We start from the raw sequence: 15,379 nt of genomic DNA on the forward strand, positions 1-15,379 counted from the left end.
TAAGTTAGGTGGCTTTAAGTTGATGCTTCAAAATTTGACCGCTTCCTTAAAACGATCAAGCTTTACAGAGTTATTAACCACACTTACAGCCATTCACACATCCTGATTAAACTAGTAGTAATAAAAGTAATTTATACTTGGTACTTCAGTTAAAATTAGATGATGGAAAATAATAAATTCATTTTTCTAATCAAAATCTTTCCATTTAGCATAGCCTATAAGAAAACTGCTTGGTCAAATCTGCTTTAATTGTATTCAGAACCTCCATAATGTTCATTATGAATGTGCTGAAATAAGAAAGGATCATAATACCCAAATACATATATAGATAGATAGAACCTGACTGCTTCAAATTAATATGAACATGGGGGGGGAGGAATGTTTAATCCTAACATTGGGATTCAATTCAGCTAGCACAGATTTCATTTATTTTATAAAAGTACAGTTCAAGAATATAACATTGTTTTCAAAGAAAAGGTCATCCAGCTCATTTACTCATTTGATAGTTTAGTAGTTAGGTGAATCAAAAATCTTTCCCAGCTGCTTCTTGAAAGACCCCAGCGTTTGGACCTTACCACCTGGTTGAGAATCTGTTCAAGACACCCATAACTATGTAAATGAAAAGGTTCCTGTTTAAGGCAGAGAACAGTAAATGTCGAGTCTGAAGTAGTCATCTAGACCGATTCTGACTATACTGTTAAACATTGTATAAACCCAGATCGAATCTCTTCTCAGTCTCCTTTCTCTACATAGAATTGGTTTTTACTAGTTCTTCAAAGCTTTATGACAATCCCCTGAGACGAGAAATTATTCTTGTAGCTCTTCTTTGAATTCTAAGATTACAGTATTCTCTTTGTAGCATTCTAGCCAGAAGAGAACAAATAATATTCTACAGTAAATGAGCTCTTACAGAAGTATTATAAAACTTGAGTATAGTTCCCTTTGATTTAAATCCGAGGTCCTGACTCTCTGTGGTCATTAAAAATCCCAGGGTGTTTCTCGAAAAGAGTAGGGGTGTAACCCTGGCGTCCTGGCCAAATTTCCCTGTACCAATCATGGCCTCCTTTTAATCCCCTATGGATTTGCTTCATCACTCTGCTCTCCTCCCCACTGAGAGCTGGTGTGTGGTGAGCGTTCTGGCGCACTATGGCTGCCGTTGCATCATCCAGGTGGGGCTGCACATTGGTGGTGGTGGAGGGGAGTCCCCATTACCTGTAATGCGCTTTGAGTGGAGTGTCCAGAAAAAGCGCTATATAAGTGTAAGCAATTATTATTATTAAATTCCACACATTTTGCTACATAGCCAAACATTTTCTTTTTTGTTTCCCCACATTATCTTTATAATGACTCCAGGAATCTACAGTACATAAATACCCAGATCACTTTCACGCGTAGCTTTCTGCCGCTCACAATCACTATTGTAATATGAATACTATTTACAGAATGAATGATCTCACTTCCTGTGTGGATCAGTTTGCATGTGTCAAGTGATTTTGCTCATGGAGAACCCTTTCAGCTTTTGTCCAAAGTACCTACTAAGGTTATTAAATAGATTTTTAGACTGTGAAACTGCACTAGAAATCTAAAAAAACAGGAGAATGTCATGAACTTTGAGTGAATTATGTTAGTGAAAGTAATGACTACTATTTTGGCTAATTATCTGTGAAAGTGGGTCTAAAAAAGAACAATGCTGATAATGGGCAACCTTGTTAAATACCTCAGCTCATTTCCTGCTGCGAAGAGCTTAATCGTGTGGTCTATACACGATCTGGTTAGGCTACTGTGGGGCTAAATTACTGTCCAATACCAAAACATTCTCATACAGCCCATATATAGTTCCATTCTAGAGTAATGTTCCATTATAGTTCCATTCTAATGTCATCTCTGCAGAATGTAGTGGAGGGCCTGATCCAGAATATGGAAGAGGTGCTTTAATATTGGAAGCAAACAGGCCCCTTCAAGAAACCTGTCTGGTCATGGTCAATTACATGTATGTCTCTAAATACTTACTGTAGAGCCTTTACAAATAGGTTTGTCTGAAATGAATAGCAATGACTAGCTTTGGCTAAAGAATGTTAACAGACCTTAGGACTGGGAATTGAAATGTGATCTTATTAATAGTAATACCTATGGAAAAGAGATATTTGAAAAGGAAAACAGTTAGAATTCTGTATTAAAAGGCCAACTTGATATCACCATGCTAGCAAAACAACTCAGGTGGAACCTAAGACAGGAGATTTCTGGTATTGCACTGATTAAGAAGATGTACTATAGGAATGTCCAAAAGTTCAGCCTAAATAGAAGATAATTAAAGCAGTTTTCAGTGGGTTTAAGAATTCCTTGATCTTCCAGCCTTCAGTATTGTGTAGATACAAACTGAGATCTCTAAGAACTTGATTAACCTGCACAGGATTAGAGAGTCCTGTTTTTCTTGATGGCCTCTGTATGTTTTGTTTGAGTGCAAGTAACCCTCTTGGTTGTTCAGCATGTTTGTCGTAGTTACCTTGTTTCTTGTGTTATGAATTCTGAACACTAATGAGATTTTTTAATTCACAATTCAGTGTCCAAAGGTCTAACTTTACTATGTGATTTGTTAGGTTTCAAGCTGCAAAATTGTAGTTTATAGCCTGAACTCCACTCCTTGCACTTTTACAAATAAGGAGCAAAAGCAGTACAAAATTTCACAGTCTTCTCTTTGAATGAGGGTTGATTTCAGAATTGTTCCAAAACTTAAAAACTTTTAGATCCTCAGGGAGGTGCTTTAAGGAGACTTAAGAAAGTTAAAAACTCCAGCAGTCAGCACAAATAATTCCTGGAACTAAGTAAAATGAGTGCAGACCTGCAGCGTTATTGGAATTTATCACCACATTGCTGCAAAACTTAAACTGCAATGACACTGCCGCATAGCCCGTTACAACAGAAGCCCCATCACTATGCAGCCCATTATATTGCAAACTCATTGCAGTGCAGCCCCATGACTGTGTGATGTACAATCAATAAAACTGTTTCAACTTGATGGGACAAACAGTAATGTTTCTTCCCCCCCCCCCCCCCCCCCCCAACCACTGTGGCAGATGTGGCTGTGAAATAACCCTTTCAACATAAAGAAAGGGGCACAGGGAATGAGATAATTAGTTCTTCTTCAGTGCGGTATTCTCTGAAGCATCGAACTTCACAAAGACGTATTTAGCGATCAGTGAACGTAAGTCAAGTACCATTCCACTGCCGTGGATGACATAGTGGGTAGAAATGGTTTATCTGGGTTATAAACTCGGCAGCTTGAAGAGGTTGTGGGATCCTCTCGGAAGCTGCGTTTCTTCTCATGCGTGCAACACAGCCACGTTAAGTAGTTGGGGAAAAATATTTTCTTGAACCCCTTGACAGGCTTGCTTTTTCTGACAAACGTTTTGCCGATATTCAGACAATTGTTACGATTTGGCTTTCTCTCAGGGAACTTTGATGTTAATTGAAAATCCTCTGGAGGATGAGGAGCTGATAAAACCGGATGGCCTAATTCTGTTTTTTATCTGGTTTTTTTTCAACATTTAATAACATTTTTTAATTTTGGCAATTGTAGTTTGCTCTCAGTGTTCAGTGCTTTCCTTACCGCTCAGAGGATTAAGTCTAAGTCCCATTTTGTATGCTTCAGTAAATATTGCCTGTTGAAAGTTGTCTGGTGATCCATTTCACGTGCTACAGTGTCATCTGTATGCTGGGGTTCAGTGTGTAATTAGGATGGTATTCGTTTTGGACCAGAGTTGTAGGAAATCAGCTTCCTGAATGGATTGTGTGTCATTTGCACTCCAGCATGCAGCTTGTCAATAATGAATCTGAGTGAGATGCTTGGAAATATAGGAAGTAAATTTGGGATGATCATATCGTAAAGCAGATGAATGCATGGATTGAAAGTGCTATCATTGTCATTGGATTCTTGATTGAGTAGATCTTCAAAGTGCTCCTTCCAAAGGGTGTTGAATGCCTGCTGTGACTTGATCAGTTCTTCCCTTTCCTTAAATCTGAAAAGGACTCATTCTTGAACACGTTCTTTTATACATAAACATACAAGGCCCATTTCTCCAAGCTCTAAAAAGGTCAGATATTCTCTGTGTTCTCATCATCTCAGTAGGTCATTCAGTGGCCAGTTTTGTAGAAAATTGTATGAAAATTTAATAGGATCATCTCCCATAGGAGCAGCAGAAGGGGGGGGCTGGATGGTCCCCAGAGTGGTGAAGACAACTTTACAAGCTAAGAGATCAGTTTTCAGAGATCCCATAGTCAGTCTGCAATAGAAATTCACAGAGAAAAGAGCTTTTTCTCATTTGTTTTTTCATTTAATGAAAAAAAAATGCATTCTATTTCTTATGTTTATATTAAAGCAAAACAATAACAATTTATTCATAGCTGGACACAAAGTAATATCCACTAGGAGTGGTACAAAACCATGGAGTTAAAATAACCTGTACCTCTTATAATACTTCTGTGTTACAGTTGACCTCTAAAAATGGTCTCTTAACTCGCACGAGATTCCATTCTTCTCCAAAAGATAAAGGTTAAAAAAATATTGAATCCAGTACAGAACAGCAACTCTAAGAAACAAACTATTTCCTTGTTTAAAATATCCCCTGAAAGCCTTGAAGCTTGAAGGTCCAGAATCTAACAGAATCCTCAACCGAGCCGATTACTTGACTGATTTTGCCAAGTGTCACCAGTGACAGATTATGGAATTAATAAAGCTGCCTGGCTGTTAGTCTGTAGTCACTGACAACCAGCTAGGGACCACAATCATTATGTGTTTCATGTGCTGTTTGTTTTGCAAGGACGCGTAATGGTGAATCTCCTACTTGTAACTGAAAGCTGTTAATTGCAACGTAGTTGTACAGGCTGTTGCAAAGTGTCTGACTGCGATCAAAGTGTACTTTGATGTACACACACTTAATAAATAGCAAAAGAGCAAGTAAGAATTAATTCCGTACTGAAAAGAGGAAAGAAAAAAAGTTTAGGCTCTTGAGCCTTCTTCAAATGTGTGTGAGGAGAAACACAAAAGATACAGTATATAAGCTTTCTTGCCTGCTTTGTTTTGTGTTCTCTCTTTTATATCTCTGCAACCTTCCTCTCTCTTTCCTACACCCGAAGAAGGTCAAAATTCTATTCTTTTATACCTTCACTTGTTACTTTGCAGTCAATTCATACTGACACTGTTCCCCACTCGTGCACCTACAGTATTAATAGTTGTATGAACATGCCACGAAAAATATATTTTACCCTTGAGCTTGCTGTGTATTTTGTACAAACCTTTGGTGATTTCCTCTGGACCTGAATTTTAGAGTATGCCATTTTCCCAGTCCCATTCCTGTAGTATCCCTCTGCCTTGTGATTTTCTTTTAAACTGAACTTTTGATGAGAGATTCTGGCTGAGACCATCTTTATGTGATCAAACACAATGTATTTGAACTGGGTTTAAAAGTGCTTTCTGTGCAACTACTGGCTGATCAAATAATAATGTACAGCATGAATGACAGCATGAGAGGGACTGCCCAGATACAGGTTTTTAGTAAGAGGTTTACTAAAAACAGGTTTTTGTTTTTATGTACTGTATAAAACCCACAAGTTAGATTCCACCTTTACATGAAACCTAAATGAGAGGAATTCTGAAATTCAGAGTGCAAGCTAATTTCTAGTCTTCTGCTATTCAGGAGCTGAAACTAAATTTAACAGCCAAATGGTTAAATAAAATAATAATAATAATAATTGCTTACACTTGTATAGCGCTTTTCTGGACACTCCACTCAAAGCGCTTTACAGGTAATGGGGACTCTCCTCCACCACCACCAATGTGCAGCATCCACCTGGATGATGCGACGGCAGCCATAGTGTGCCAGAACGCATCCCACACATCAGATATCAGTGGGGAGGAGAGCAGAGTGATGTAGCCAATTCATAGAGGGGGATTATTAGGAGGCCATGATTGGTAAGGGCCAATGGGAAATTTTGGTCAGGACGCCGGTGTTACACCCCTACTCTTTTCGAGAAACGCCCTGGGATTTTTAATGACCACAGAGAGTCAGGACCTCGGATTTAAATCAAAGGGAACTATACTCAAGTTTTATAATACTTCTGTAAGAGCTCATTTAGAATATTTTCCCCGTCACTATACTGGGGCATTAGGACCCAGATGGACTGCAGGGTGAGCACCCCCTGCTGGCCCCACTAACACCTCTTCCAGCAGCAACCTTAGTTTTTCCCAGGAGGTCTCTCATCCAGGTACTGACCAGGCTCACACCTGCTGAGCTTCAGTGGGTTGCCAGTTGTGAGTTGCAGGGTGATATGGCTGCTGGCATGATAAATGTTCAATAAGCTTAATCAAGAGTTCAGCTGAAACAAAAAGCGGAAGGTAGAGGAGTAATCCAGGGGCAGGGGTGGGAAACAATTTTAAATGTTTAGTAAAAGAAAACTAAATGATAAAAAAATCACTCCTACTTGAATGCAGATAATATAGCGAATTGCACTGTTTTACAAGGTGCTGAAATGTTAGTTATTTCTTCAGCAGTTTTTAGAATGTGTAGTTTAGAATCTGTATCTCAGTGCAATGAAGGCAGCCCAGAGGAAGCCATTAAGATACATTACCGACCCTGGGGTGTGCACGTATCAGAGAGGGCTTGGTTTGTACATGCCGATTCTTTGACCAGATCAACAGAATGTTAATTCTGATAATGCAATCCGGAGAGCTGATGAAGAGATGAGGAATTGCCGTGTCAGGCTTTCTGAACTTAAATCTTAGAAGATGCTAGGAAGCAGAGCCAGGATTTAGAAGAACATGTTTGTAAAAAGGGGCAAAGGATTAAACTACAATCCTCAAGTAATTTATGCTCACAAATCTGAAGTCCTTGCTTAGAAGTGAGTCCTTTTTAAATGTTTTTTTTTTCCCAATTGTTAAATTTTCTTTGCTTTGTACAAATAGAAAAACTGTGGTGGTAATACAATTGTAGTGAAATGTGGTGGTTGAGGTACTGTATGAAAAAAATCACATCTGCTATTTTGGTGCCAAACTAATATTTACTACAGAAGAAAATAACTAAAAATATATAGAGAGAGTTTTTCCGTTTTATTTTTGTTCTTAGAAACAGTGTTACTCCTACTGCAGTCAGAAACCTAAATTAACTATTAACTCATCGCTGTACTGTAATAGTTCTACAATATTTCCATATTGCCACCCTTGAGCTGTTATGATCATATAGTGCTATTAATAACAGATGGGGAAAATATTTCAGAAAAGGGTAAAAAAAATATTTAAATATTTAAATTGTTTTATTAAAATTTGAAATGTGTAATCAAAAACCATGGCATGTACAGTAGCTGTTCATTTGTCAGAACGTATAATATGTAAGAAGATCAATGTAAAGAATCTGTAGTGGCTTCTAGCTGTAGGGAGATTTGTTATTTACTTATGTTCTAAATCAGATAACTTTGGTACAGGCTTAGAATGCTTTTACTATTCTTGTTCTGCAGCTTTTACAGACATGTGAGTGTACAGGAGAGAATGTTTTTGTGAATCGTTGCCATGTGTTTAATATGGGACTGGTTATCTTTGCAGAAAAAACAAGATATTAACAAATAAGCTTAAGTGACTCAAGTAAAACCCACACTAAGCTAGTGAACATTTTGGGGATGCCTGTTAAAATTGTACTGAAATTCTTTTAAGGTACTATACTGTATGTGATCTTCCCCTTTTGATTTTGCAAAAAAATACAAGTTACTGCTTATTTTGCTGCCATTTTACTTTAGTTATACTGTACCTATGAAAACAATGCCCCCTCTTTTACTGAGCGCAGTTTACTTACCCTGCTTTATGGTTTCTTTAAAAGCCTGACTACTGTAGATGGTTCTTTTAAACTTGGAGCCTTAGAGAAGTCAGGGGAAGAGTGTACAGTATCTGAAGTACTATTGTTCCAACTTGGAAGGGCATCAAATAGCTATCCACAGTTTCTACATGAGTACCATACTGTATATCCGTGTTTTTCATGATGATGACCATTCTGTAAAAAAATACAAGTACATTATTTTGCATAAGAAGATGACAAGAAGAAGCTTTTTAAGTGTTATTTAATATGGTCTCATAATACAAAGGTAAACTGTAATTGCTTTTGATCCTTTTTTCCTGTTTTTTTTATGCTTCGAGATTGCTAGACAGTTTTCAATTAATATCATACACTGGTAGGTTTTGTATTGTGCTCCTGATTTATATTTCTCTTAGCAGTTGATAATTGCTACATGTTTACACATGGGACTGGGTAACACAAAACTTTGTGTGTCATGTAGCAATTATATCACACTCTGAGCCGCAAGCATAATTCTACAAGCAGGAGTTGAAAGAATCACTAAAATGTACAAGTGTGGATATGATTTTTTGAAATTCTGTTCATTGTAAACTTGGTCTGAGAATTTGCACAAACCACAGGACAGGTGGTCATTAGTATGCTTTTGTGTTCAATACATCCTACAAGGATAATTTCTAAAAATGTACTTTTGTAGTGATGTTTTACTCACATATACTCACAGCCCTTATGAGGTTAATGTAGACAGATTCACGATAATTTAATGTGATGTCATAAACTCATTCTAAATTAAATGTGATTGTAGTGTATAAGCAGGGGGAAAACAGAACTTTCCAACTTTCTTGTATAAAGAACTGTCCAAACTGTCTTCAACTGCCCTGAAAGACTGACAGATGTTTTTACTTTGAAGTGTTCATTTGCTTATTTTTAGCCATGAATTAAGACCCATTGTCAGCCAGACACCAGGCTGAGTCAGAGAAGATCATTTCATTGTGCATTGAGACCTTCAGTGCTAGTTTTGCACAACTGATTCAGCAGTGACCTTTAGGACTCATCATAGAAGTGCTGCTTGTCTGAGAATTTGATCATTACAGCGGTGTTATTCTGTTAAGTTCCCAGAGCGCTGTGTTAAGCAAATACCATCTATACATTAATACATCAGTATTGGACTACCTTTATTTTCATAGCCTACATTTTAAAAGGTAGTTAGCTGACAGTGATTTATAGTTGTAAACATGAGGAAAGTCTCCATGACTTTTTAAATCAATAAAATAGATTATTTTTATGGGATACTTATATACTTGGCACTGTGGTAAAATGAACTAAAAACAGGGTGGAATATGGTATATTAATAAGAAAAAATAAATTCAGGAAAAACATTGATAAAATATGAATCCCTCAGGTAAAAAAAAAATGTTTTATTCAAATAAGGGTCTTGGAGTATGGTTGATTTTTTTGGTACATATTTTGAAGAATTTCTGACTTATCAAACATGAATGGAGTTTTAAAAAAGGGACCAATTTGTCCTGTTAACTTTTATTGTAATATTTTTGCATCCCTAGATGAAAATAGAAATTTCAAACAATGTTAAATTTGTATCTAAAGTAGTTTCTAGTCACTTGCAGTGAGTGTATGAATTGATTTATATTTAGTCCATAAACACTTCCCAAATTATTTAGTGCTCCCTGAAACTGTTTACTTTCTACTTGGGTAACAATTGTTAGAATCAAGCTCATGAAGGGAAGGAACAATAAACTGTTGAATATTTTTGAATTGTCACTTTTGCACCTTGTTCCAGTTAAGAATTGGAATACATACAGTGGTGTGAAAAAGTGTTTGCCCCCTTCCTGATTTCTTATTTTTTTGCATTTTTGTCACACTGAAATGTTTCAGATCATCAAAATTTCAAATTGAAATATTAGACACAAGATAAGATAACACAAGTAAACACAAAATGCAGTTTTTAAATGAAGGTTTTTATTATTAAGGGAAAAAAAATCCAAACCTACATGGCCCTGTGTGAAAAAGTGATTGCCCCCCATGTTAAAACATAAATCAACTGTGGTTTATCACATCTTTGGAAAGCTGAATTCAATTTCTCTAGCCACACCCAGGCCTGATTACTGCCACACCTGTTCTCAATCAAGAAATCAATTAAATAGGACCTGCCTGACAAAGTGAAGTAGACCAAAAGATCCACAAAAGCTAGACATCATGCTGCGATCCAAATAAATTCAGGAACAAATGAGAAACGGAGTAATTGAGATTTATCAGTCTGGAAAAGGTTATAAAGCCATTTCTAAAGCTTTGGGACTCCAGCGAACCACAGTGAGAACCATTATCCACAAATGGCGAAAACATGGAACAGTCGTGAACCTTCCCAGGAGTGGCCGGCCGACCAAAATTACCCCAAGCAACGATTCATCCAAGAGGTCAGAAAAAACCCCACAACAACATCCAAAGAACTGCAGGCTTCACTTGCCTCAGTTAAGGTCAGTGTTCATGACCACCATAAGAAAGAGACTGGGCAAAAATGGCCTGCATGGCAGAGTTCCAAGACGAAAACCACTGCTGAGCAAAAAGAACATAAAGGCTCGTCTCAGTTTTCCCAGAAAACATCTTGATGATCCCCAAGATTTTTGGGAAAATATTCTGTGGACTGACGAGACAAAAGTTGGAACTTTTTGGAAGGTGTGTGTCCCATTACATCTGGGGTAAAAGTAACACAGCATTTCAGAAAAGGAACATCATACCAACAGTAAAATATGGTGGTGGTAGTGTGATGGTCTGGGGCTGTTTTGCTGCTTCAGGACCTGGAAGACTTGCTGTGGTAAATGGAACCATGAATTCTGCTGTCTACCAAAAAATCCTGAAGGAGAATGTCCGGCCATCTGTTCGTGACCTCAAGCTGAAGCGCACTTGGGTTCTGCAGCAGGACAATGATCCAAAACACACCTCTGAATGGCTTAAGAAAAACAAAATGAAGACTTTGGAGTGGCCTAGTCAGAGTCCTGACCTGAATCCGATTGAGATGTTGTGGCATGACCTTTAAAAAGCGGTTAAGGCTCGAAAACCCTCCAATGTGGCTGAATTACAACAATTCTGCAAAGATGAGTGGGCCGAAATTCCTCCACTGCGCTGTAAAAGACTCATTGCCAGTTATCGCAAACGCTTGATTGCAGTTGTTGCTGCTAAGGGTGGCCCAACCAGTTATTAGGTTTAGGGGGCAATCACTTTTTCACACAGGGCCATGTAGGTTTGGATTTTTTTTCCCTTAATAATAAAAACCTTCATTTAAAAACTGCATTTTGTGTTATCTTTGTCTAATATTTCAATTTGTTTGATGATCTGAAACATTTCAGTGTGACAAACATGCAAAAAAAAAAGAAATCAGGAATCAGTAAATACATTACAGGTACATTGAATTTACCTTTTTATATCATGTCTGTCAGTTATGTCATTATGACTACTGTATGTCCATCATTGTCAGTTCATATCTAGGTTTCATATGGCATCCTGAAAAGAATAATGTTGTTCCTCTGTTTCTTTTTTATTTCTTTCCAAAAATCCTGGGCCATACAAAAACTGAATTTCTCTGTCTCTTTCTAATTTAAGGTTTATCATGTCCTCTTACTTCAATTCATATTTCATGCTTTCAAGGAACAAGTGATAGGTTTATTCCATGCTGAAAAGAGAAAAACGAACACACGTCGTTTTAGCTGTGGAGCCTTCTTCAGGCTTTCAGTTGTGTAGTCAAAAAGTCCAAACTAACAAATTCACTTTTATATTGCAGTTGGGTTAGTGCTGTGTTATCTGCAAACTTTGCCAAAGATGCACTTATCAACAGTGTTTTAACACTCAGAGAGGAAAGATAATTGAACCCTGGTCATAGGCTTTCCAGGCAAGCATATTACCTCTTTGCCAAAGCGTTCCGACCTCTTGGGAAGGTGGAGACTCACTCCCATTCCAGTCTATTACCAAATGTTTTGTTCTTTAGATAAGTTATATATACATTTCGAAACACAGTATATGTAGCACAGACTCGAGATGTTTTCTGCTTTCCTGTAAAACAATTGCGGCCCCTGATTTTGAAAGTGGTTAAGTACTTTTTGTACTTAAAAAACATACTTTTTGTGTGTTTGAGGCTTTTTGAACTAAAACTGTTGTTTTCAGAACTAAAGAAAGCTCAATGTTGGTATTAAAGTAGGTGTTTCAGTGCAAGTAGTCACAAAGAACACATTGAATTTTAATGGGAAAACAGTTGACCTAAGATAATATGATTCCTATCTAGCGTAAAGATCTGGAGGTTAGCTTTAGCACTATCAAAGGAAAAAGTCTGATGTTATTTATTTCATCTGCTGTATAGCATCTCTAAACTGCTGAGCCAAAAAGCAAGTTCAGCACAAACATGAGAAAGCATACTCCTTGTCTTGCATCAGATATTTGCAGCCTTTGAAGGTTTGTGCTGCCTGAGTTATGCTTAACCTACTGTATTACTCACTGTGAATACTAGTTTAAAAAAAAGCCTGACACTGCTGTCTATAAAATAACCTCAATCATGCATATGCTAGACAAAATATGCAGATATATTAGCTTAGTACAGAAAAGCCTGGAAGCACTAATGTATTGAATATATTCAGTAATAATCTCTTTTCTTATTAACTTTTCATAAAATCAAAACTGTTCTCCGAAGTATGCATTCATTTTAATTTTATTTTTGTACTGAACTTTTTTTTTTAAATTGCATGTAAAGTTGATCTCTTATACATTTAGAACTCTGGAATACTTTAGTATGTTTGAGATAAATAAGTTTTCTCCTGGATAGAAGGGTAGCGCCCCACAATGTGAAGATGACAAGCTATTATTTTCTGATAAGAGTGGAGAGAAATAAGTGTTGTTCTTTTTCACCCTGTGACATAGTTTCAGTCATGGTAAAGGACAAAGGCTATATTCAAACTACTGTATTGAAGTTCCCAAACTAGGGGTGTTAATCCCTAATTGATAAATATTTTTTTTTCTTCATTGAAATATGGCAGTGTATATTCTGTCTCCTGCAATCTTATTTTCATTGTAGATAAGAGTGACAGAATGGTGCAGCGTGTTGCACCTTATAACTCAAAAACCATCTGAATTATGCATTTTTAAGTTTATGATTCGAGATGTCTGTTACTATTAAGTGTGTCGGATAGTTATTTTTCTGTTTGATCCCTAGCATGAATGGGGCATGAAATTACTGTAGGTACCTTCACAAGACTAAAGTACATTTAACTGGGAAAAGGGAGCTGCATTTATTGAAACAATTGTTGAGTCTGCTACTCATATTCTATAAGCTCGAAAGCATTAAAGTGCTTATTAATCAAATTTTAAATATTTGTTAAATTACCTCTGCAAATGTGTTAGTTTTGCTTTTAATCCCTTAGACATATTTAGGCGTTGTATACTGTAAAACAGTGTTTTGGTAAAATTGTTGTATAAATAGACTTTAACCTTTGGAATCCTTATCTGTTCTTTTTCTTTGGTACTGAATTGTTTTACATCTTTAAAAAGAGCGTATTAAATACACTCAGTTCGAGTTGGTTCAGGGTTGAATAAGTCCACCCCTAATCAATCCCTGGCCTTCTGCACTTGCAGGCTTGCAGTACAGTTGGTGAGGGTTGCCTGTCACCTCCATTCAGCTCTCAACTTCTTGCACTGAAGTGCATCACCTGAGATGTGCCATATGATGACTGGATCGATGGTATTGGATCAGAAGAGTCTGCCAGCTCTTCCTCATTCTCCCGTGTGCGGGCACAGAGTTTGTAGCTGAGGGCTGCAGCATGAAAATTTGGCAATTTCGAAATCAGGTGGCTGGGGAAAAAAAGTGATTCAAATTCATTAAATGAAAGATAGACACAACTTACTCCTGGAATCACTGTTGGTTTTCAACAGCTGTTGTTTCATCTGCTGATGCTAAGGGACTATCGTTGAGCTGAGGGTGTTTTTGTTAATAATCCCTCATAGAATGAGAGAGACCGCATCGGGTCATTTTGACTGCTGTTTCACAGCTGACACCAGCTGGGGGGGGGTCTGACAAAGATTTACTCAGGATGGGGCAGATGAGTGGTGCCCAGGGAAGCAGTTTAGCAGGCAGGCTTATCGGATCAGTGACAGATTTTCAACAAATGATTCTTTTATAAAAATAGGGAACTCTAATCACACGTTATATAAATTTCCATCAAAGCAGGAAAATGACACGTAAAATAAACTGTTGCCCTAACATAACGCTGTTCCTCTTCTGGTCCATTTGTGACTCTGCAAAAGAAACCTTCAGTAAAACAATGCTAAATAACTGAGTTAAATTGCCCTGTTAAAGGGATGCATTTTGTATTGTTAGATAAATTGGAGCGACAGAGCATTTGGATTCTGTCAATGCAAATCGGTTTAAAACTGTTTGTACCGAGAGGTTCACAGGCTGCTTTCATAAAGATGGTAGTCATTTCTTTTGTGGGGGGAAAAAAATATCTGTGCCTAATCAACTGCAAAATAAAAAAAACATTTACCACAACCCTTAAAAATCCTCCCAGTCCCTCTCGAAGATCGTAATCAGTTGTCAGCTGCAGCACTCTTCTAGCTACTATCTCTTCAGTGTCAACGTTATGGAGATCAGGAGGACTGGGGGTCTTTTTCTTCTGCTGCTTTCATTCAGCAGAACAGGCATTGAAGTATTCCATCTGCTCTCCCATTGAGGAGTTGGCTACAGACTGAGGATGCACAGACTTTCACAGAAACTAAAGCGTCTCCAGGACTGAAAGAGTCCTTCTTTACTTTCACCCTCTCCATGGTGACTCTACGTTACTCATCGTCAGGTTTCATGGCAAAGCACCTGGTCCGAAAGAGTTAACAAGTCAGCTGATAGGCTTTGTGTTCCTGTATACTGCTGTAGTCAGGACATCTGCAGACAGGGATAGAGGCTGTTTGAAAAGTTCCTTCTTCTAACAGTAGTATATGCAAAGGTTGGTTTGAGGATTTACCAATAAATTGCAATGCATCCACCCTGTAATTCTGAGAAAGTTATAATAAACAATTTCAGAAAGGTCCTGTAGCTTTTCCTTTATTCTTCTGATTCTTATCAGAACATTCACTTAAAAGCCCAGACATTCTTAAAATCATGATTTACAGAACATAATGCTCATAAATGTCTGCATGGTGTATGTTATGCAGTTTGTACATTATTGGCTTGCTGTTTACTGTTAGGTATAATTCTTACCGTCAAGTCAACATAAATGTAGTCCGTTCAATGTTTAAAGAGTAGTAAAAACCGTGTACAGTACATTTTTCTGCAGTTTCACATGTAGAATATCATAGGAGTGTGACCGTTTTCGTCTGATGTTAAAGTCAATGCAAGTTTGTAAGGGACATTATAAATGCATATATTACAATATATTAATATATTAGGCAATATTGTTCACAAATCAATGATTGCATTTTAATGCAAAAAGTATATTATTTAAACACAATACTATCTTAAGTGCAAAAAATAATTTCTTCTCCATAGAGCTAATAAGCTT

At 37.3% G+C, this 15,379-nt stretch overlaps 1 protein-coding gene across 7 annotated transcripts in view; it reads left to right on the top strand.

Moving 5' to 3' along the window:
• LOC148655179 (suppressor of tumorigenicity 7 protein homolog) overlaps positions 1-15,379 on the top strand; it is a 69,986-nt gene that overhangs the window by 28,673 nt on the left and 25,934 nt on the right. The window contains exon 1 of one of the 7 annotated variants that reach the window (XM_088645448.1): positions 6,876-6,894. The exons of the other annotated variants lie outside the window; for them this stretch is intronic. Within the exon in view, the coding sequence (XP_088501574.1) occupies position 6,894 (1 nt within the window). The 5' untranslated portion in view covers positions 6,876-6,893. Of the gene's footprint in view, positions 1-6,875; positions 6,895-15,379 lie in introns of those variants that run through there. 7 annotated transcript variants of the gene reach the window in all.

The sequence above is a fragment of the Lepisosteus platostomus genome, chromosome 9, assembly GCF_059453375.1.
Source record: "Lepisosteus platostomus isolate fLepPlt1 chromosome 9, fLepPlt1.hap1, whole genome shotgun sequence".
NCBI lineage: Eukaryota > Metazoa > Chordata > Actinopteri > Semionotiformes > Lepisosteidae > Lepisosteus > Lepisosteus platostomus.